The sequence below is a fragment of the Lissotriton helveticus genome, chromosome 11 (genome assembly GCF_964261635.1).
Source record: "Lissotriton helveticus chromosome 11, aLisHel1.1, whole genome shotgun sequence".
Classification (NCBI taxonomy): Eukaryota; Metazoa; Chordata; class Amphibia; order Caudata; family Salamandridae; genus Lissotriton; species Lissotriton helveticus.
This window is the reverse complement of record NC_136072.1, coordinates 790,440,419-790,447,709: the sequence shown is the minus strand read 5'-3', so window position 1 is coordinate 790,447,709 and position 7,291 is coordinate 790,440,419. Positions and strand designations below refer to the sequence as shown.

Below are 7,291 nucleotides of genomic sequence, written 5' to 3'. Positions count from 1 at the left end.
CATGAGTAAATGGCCCACCGAGGCAGCCATGTATAGATGGACAGACAAGTATCCGTCATGTGAGAGTGGGGTGGGGTGGGGGGAGGGGGGGGGGGGCTGCACCGTCGGGGGGACTCTATCTCGCGGGCCTGCGCTGGAATCCGGCCTCTGGAGTGGGCTTATCTTCCTCGGGCCTCTCTGGCTCCAGACTGCCATGTTTGGCGATGCCGCCTGGTTCCCGGGCTATTTTAACTCGGAAACAGATAAGAGACGGTATATAACCCGGCCCCCCCAAAGAGCGCCCGCATTTCTGAGGTGACCCCGGACGGACGGAGAAATGGTGAGTACCAGAGCCGAGGAGGCTTCCTGAGAACTGCTAGTGGGGCCAGGTTCAGGATTGGGGCGGGGAGGATAGCCGGGGGTACCTTTATGATTGCACATATAAAGAAATGCCAATATGTAACCGAATTTCAAACAATCGGCGTTGCTGTTTAACTAGCGGAAGAGCGCGCGACAGCTCAGCTCCGCCAGGACGAGTCCAGATCAGCATTTAGAAGCTGCTCCTTCGGTGACGCTCATCTGTGCAGTCGGTGCCTTAACTCGATAACGTATTTTAATATTTTTATGCTACTCTCTAACGCAGAAGTTGTACACAGACATGTGCAGCGAACTCGTAACACAATAAGCTCTATTACTGGTTGTGAACGTGACCTCGCACCATTACTAGAGCAAGACAAACGCGGAACCCTAAAAGATCTCGCTCACCGGTGCAAATCAGTGTAATGGCAGCAAGGCTCAACTTTCGGGCCCACAATATATTTGCGCTGAAGTGTTGATGGAAGGAAGGGATATGTAGTCTGTGGCGGGGACAGGTAAGCTGGCTTCTCGTTGTCGCAGGAGCTAACTAGCTTCTAGTTATTATCAATATATGTCGTTTTATATATAGCGCGATTTTGTCCCGGGGCCCTCGCAGCACTGTGCAGACTCTTCCCATCTCACCCACCCTATGTCCTGCCCACTCGGAGACTGGGGATTATTAGACTCGGGCGCCAGAGGCCCTTCAGGTTGTCCCTGTGTGTGGCATCGGGCTTCTGGTGAGATCACAACTGCTGCGTCATCTTAGTGTCCTCTATTGAGGCCAGAGCTGGCCTCTCAAACAAGCTATGCATCCCACGTGTTGAGATGCACCTGTGCACGAATGAGTGAAAAATGCTGCTGGACAGTCGACCACTCATTTAAGAAAGTAACAACCGATGGTGCCACTGCGTCCTCTGCTGACTTTCTCCACACAATCTACCTTAAGGACACATAAACCAAGGTCAACTAAAATAGCGTATCCTGGTTTCGTGTGAATAATACCAAGCATAAGCCATATGATGCGTAATATCATCGAAACGGGCAGGGTATAACAACCTTGTCACGCGCCCATAACACAGAGACTGACCACCGCATGCCAACCACTGGGAGTACCGGTACTCTCTTAACCCTTAGGAGAAGTCCTGGTACTCAGTGGGAGAATACGGAGAAGTGCCGGTACTCAATACCGGTGAGTACCGGCCCATTTAAAGCACTGCTTTAGAGTCATGCTAAAACAGATTGTTGGTGCCACAGTGGACAGTGACTCCCCCTCCCCCCCCCAAAACCAGGTAAAACTCGCGTAATACGGAGATGCGCAGTGATTTCCTCATTCGCGCAACGTTACGCAGCTCAAAGTTTTATTTAAACATTTACAACTTTAAAGGACTTCAGAATGTTTTGTAAGTTATAAAGAAACCAAATAGAAAATAGAAAAGAAAGCATCTGATGGTAGAATGATTACAGGAGAAAATCTCAATCACAATAGGCTTGTGCGATAAAAAATGTTCCCTTTTTTGACGTAAGAATCTTCCTCCACAAACTGATCCTGTGCAAACTGTGAAATCTGAAAACTTAGCCCAACTTCAAGATCTCAATTTGAAACGAGTACAGGGTTGTATAAGACAAAGTCAAGAGTTATCCAGCAATCTTCGAAACAGGGCGGACTACTTTATTTTGCGTCAGAAATTGCCGGATCTGGTGGCTTAGTGGATTAATGCTCCAACTGAAGGGGTGTGTGTTCGACCTCATGGTCACAGGTTCTAATCCTCGCAAGTACTCAGCCTTTCATAAAATTAAATGTGTACCATTGAGTTGGGTAACATCGACATCTGTTATTCAGTGCCAGGATACCCTTTGCGGTGAACATGAGCTTTACAAATACATGTTAAATGCATGTCCGCATGAGTATTTATTAAGGCTATTGTAGTGGACGAGCAAAGCAGCCATGTAAATTGAGGTGTGCTGGATGGAATAGATTGTATTGTGCTGGTATTTGAAAAGAGCTTTCCAACACTTGTGTGAATAGACTTAAATCCAATGAATTGAGCTAAAAGTACATGGAGGGTGGCTATGTCCAGTTCTGAACACCATGTCTGGAGCACTGTATTGAGTTCTGGAGACCTCACATGGAGGGTGGATGTGTCTTGTTCCGGACGCATGTCTGGGGTACTGTATTAACCTGTAGAGACCTCACATGGAGGGTGGCTGTGTCTAGTTCTAGATGCCATGTCTGGAGCACTGTATTGAGTTCTGGGGACCTCACATGGAGGGTGGCTGTGTCCAGTTCTGAACGTCATATACACCTGGAGTGCTGTATTCAGTTCTGGAGACCTCACATGGAAGAAGGCCCTGTCCAGCTTTGGAGGCCATGTCTGGAGAACTCTACGCAGTTCTGTAGACCTCACATGGAGGAAGGCTGTGCCCAGTTCTGGACGCCATATCCGGAGTACTATATTCACTTTTGGTGGGTTTGGAGTGAGTGATATCACATGACAGAAATGGCTGAGGAAAATGACAGTCTGTAAAATCTAGAAGATGAGGAGCGGGTATGGGACTCCGGCATTCACATGTGTAAACGTATTATTAACTAAAGGTACGGGAAGAAGACATATTCAGACCTAGGTATAATTACACTATGTGGAGATTGGTGACGTGACATTTACATACATCTGCAGTATTTGGACAAGAGAGCAACCGAAAGGGACATTTACATACCTGAGTGGCATGCCCATGGTATAAGGACATGGGAAATATGAAGGAGAAATCTACGTACCTCAGAGGTAAATCTAGTGGTCATTGAGGGGCACCAACAAACATTGTTGCACAGGGCACCACGAGCACTAATGCCGGCTCTGCCCTCAAGGCCAGTCCGCCTCACCCACTGGTACCTCCATTGGCCTTGTTCCAGCAGTAGTAACTGCAACTCACCATGGATCGGCAATGCAGGATTTGCAAGCACACCAAACTAAGTTTGCAAACTTCACAGTCTCTCTCCTTCATGCACAAGCACATGTGCTATCTGCACTGGGGCCACTGAAATTATGCAGCAGTGTTGACTAAATTATGCAGCAAAAAAAGGCAGCAGTATAATGCAATATTTTTTCTTATACTTTATTCTTTTGACATTTTTACACATGTTAAGTCTCTGCCAAAGATTTTGCCTCATTAGTACCAGTGTAACATACAAATGCAGCAGTGAGAAAGGTGATCAGTCAACCTTTGCAAAGGGCTGTGCAATTTGCAGCAACACAAGTCACGTTTTGTAGTAACTTTTTATCCGTTTGGGGCTACAAAAATTATTAGTTAAAACTGCAAGATTATGCAGTGGATGATATATTATGTGGCAAATATGGCAGAGCCATAATTATATAGAAAACATTTGCAAACTAGGATATTTTGCCTTTCATGTTTGATCTTACCTTGTGGAAGAAGGGAGAAGTGCCGATGACAGAAACTGTATGGCTCGGTGACAAATGGCTTATGATTCCACTTTTAAGCGTATTGAGGACATCCTGTGATTGGAAACATATCCCACTTTGTAGATGTTTTTAAAAGCCAATAACTCATATTAAACCTTAAATAAACAAGTGTATCCATTGGTTGAATTAAATAACACAATAAGCCGTAACTGGTCAGTGAAATGCCAAACAAATACTAAAAATTGGGAAGTTTTGCACATTCTGACCACACCTCTAGCTCCACCCACTGATCCAATCCTTGGGTTATTCCCACCCTCGGAGTCTCTGCCCACAGTTTCCCAACTTTTTTTTATCCTCTTCGACCACTGGTTGTGTGGGGTTTTGTGATACTTAGGCGCTGTGGAGCGGAGGGAAAGTAAGATGCCTTACAAGTAACACCATGCGGTCCTCGCAGTGCAGCTGCACATTTTTGGGAACTGCCTATAACAGAAATAGTGAGTGCAAACATCAGGAACTAGATTCAGTAATGGTGTAGGAGCAAAGACAGAGCTGGAGGTTAAAGCCCAGATTTACTGAGGTTTTTGCTGCTGCAAAGTGACACATGGTATTCACTATTCAGCGCAAAAGGTGTTTTGCACTGAAATGTGTCTTTTCTCAGAACATTTTGCCCTGCTGTGCTATATTTTGTGTGAAGCAGGCGTAACTGGGGAGGATCAACGCAAGTACCCATGCATTTAGATGCAAAGTCTGATCTGCTAATACAGCCAGACCGGACTTTGTGAAAAAAATTAACATCTACTTGGAGGAGGTAAGAACAAAGTCCTGTGCACACGTTTATGTTTATGGAAAGATAGGTTCTGAACATTCAGTGTTCCGTAACCTGGAGCCACGACCGATCACTCTCCGCACACATCCGTTCGGTCCTCTGTCCAGATAACAGATCCCTGCTTCTGATTTGGGACTTACCCGTCCTGAACAACCCCTACACCTCAAGCAGGGTATGGCCAACGCCAAACTTTTCACACGGTGCACGCAGCCGGTTTGAATGAACACACCGCCGTTGCGATCACCATCACATTAAAAGAATTTACAGCCCTGATGAGTCACATCAAGTACACGGTGTGACGAAACATGTGTCGTCTGGCAATTGTCAAATGTACTGATCAAGATTGAATGATAAATCTTCTTCATATGCAAAACCCGGAGTTTGACCCTCATTTATTCAAATGAACATTGTCCTTATGGTGGGGTTCTGACACCAGAACCTATCTTTCCATAAACGTGTGCACAGGACTTTATTCTTATCTGTTTGGTATAGGTCTCCTATACCAGTGCAGGGGTTGTTAGTTGTTTGGGTTTGTTTTCCCCTGACCTGTTTGCACCGTGAAACAGTTGTACTTACAGATTTACTTACTAGTCATACACGCATGAGCGCCATATCTTCCTGTCCATTAATGCAAACCCATTCTCCTTGTCTACATTACTTGGAGGAGGTGTAAAACTATGGGAAATGTGCCAATTTCTCCCAAAACATATGCATTGCATGTGTACTGCAGTGCACAGCACACATGGGACCTTAAGAGTTCTTCCAAGAATAGGCATTTGTACTGAAAGGGTATGTCTCCAGTACAAATCCTATGACAGACAGTGCAAGATCACATCTGTACCAAGGTGCAAGGCTGTGCCTTGCACCAGCACACAGCATGACAGCAGCAGCAGAATAATCTTAGCAGAGATTGCTCTGCAACCCCCCCCCCCCCACCACCACCACACCCCCTCCGCAAGACTTAGCTGCTGCCTCCTTTGCGTAAAAAAATAATACATCCTAGAAGCCTTCTACGATGCTGAAGAAGAGATCTAAGGCCGGACTACCCTCTGTAAGAGGTGCGGCACAGAGGCCAGGGTGCCTTACTCTGGACCACGGGGTTCACGGTTCGATCTCCAGCTCTGGGGGCAGGTTAGCCCAAGCACCATGTGACTCTGGGCAATAGCTTGCTTAATCTTCCCGGCGGCCCTCAGCACCGGAACACCTCTCCGGAGGTAGCTGTGCGCTTTACAAATGCTGGCTTTACATTTATTTTTTACTCTCCCCAACACTCGTTCAACATCTGTATATTCATTGAATATTTACCCCAAGGTTTCCCTCTGTAAATGTAAAGATGCATTTTAATTTCAGCTAAAACTCCAGGTAACAGAAGGTGGGCATACACAAAGTCTCACTGGGGACCACCAGCTTTTTCTGCTGCGAAAGTTTCAAGCACAATTTCATAATGATGTCGTAATGTAAAGACAGTCACCTTAGTCATAATTGTGACTCATACGTCTCTGCCTTGTATAAAAGTAATAGTAGAGCAGCGACACCTAGAGTCAATTCTTGATACAAACATTGACTGCTTGAGTGCCACCCCGTAGCCAGCCTGTGTATGGATGGCATTGTCTGGGTTTTGGGGAGCAGAGTGATAACGACACAGCGCTGACACCCCGTGGCCAGTCACAGAACAGCATTAGCAACAGTAATAGAAAGGATAGTCCGACAAAACTAAATTACAGACACAGTGGAGGGGTTACAGAAGACCCCTGACTGCTGAGGCCAAGATGGAGCAGACATTTTAGGGACAATAGGGACACCATTGGTCAGTCACAATATGGCACGAATTCAATTGGTATTTGAAAATGAACGGAGATGCACTCACTTTTTTTGAAATATAATTCTACTATGTTTTTCCAACTCCTCAAGTATCTGAAATACTGTTCTCAGCGTGCTGCGAGGGAAGCACGGTTGTCTCTCCCGTGCCTCTACTGTAAACCTCCCTATCTCGAGACCGAAGGTCCCGACCCCCACGCACTGTAGCTTCTGGTTATACCTTTTTAATTAGCACAAAAAAAATTTATTTTTCCAAATATAGTCTTTTTACTACTCACATTCTTAATGTTTTATTTCGACACCAGAATGCAAACTATTATCACAAAATAATCACAAAAATGAAAACATGTATTTACATTGCATTTCTCACAATTTATACATAAAGAAATTAATTTCCACAAATTCTTCTGTGATTCCTTTTTAGATGCTCAATGCATTTCGGGCCATGTTTGACCCTTCATCAGGAGCCGGTTTTATCTAAAAAAAACAATGCAACACATCCATCAGCAACCTCTCCAGATTGGAGAATTTATGACAAACTTTTGAATGTTATAAACATGAAGTATATATTTCAATGCTCATAATACCACTTGGTATTATGAGCATTGAAATATATAATATATGTTTATAACATTCAAAAGTTTGCATTCTGGTGTCGAAATAACCTAAAGCTACAGTGCGTGGGGGTCGGGACCTTCGGTCTCGAGATAGGGACGAATTCAATTGGTGCAGCAGAGCAGGCACAGGGCTCACTCAGCAGTGGTGCACAATCCCAGTAGACCATTGGCTGCAGAGACATCTTAAGGATTTTAGGGGCCCGGAGCGATTGTATTTTGGGGAGCTCTGTTCGGAACAGTTTTTAATTAGTGATCCAGTTTAAGCTCCTTTATGC

The 7,291-nt window shown here is 45.1% G+C and overlaps 1 protein-coding gene across 1 annotated transcript in view; it reads left to right on the top strand.

Moving 5' to 3' along the window:
• The first annotated feature begins 206 nt into the window (after positions 1-206).
• MYL7 (myosin light chain 7) overlaps positions 207-7,291 on the top strand; it is a 43,876-nt gene continuing 36,791 nt past the window's right edge. The window contains exon 1 of the mRNA XM_078665825.1: positions 207-319. Within this exon, the coding sequence (XP_078521951.1) occupies positions 317-319 (3 nt within the window). The 5' untranslated portion in view covers positions 207-316. The remainder of the gene's footprint in view (positions 320-7,291) is intronic.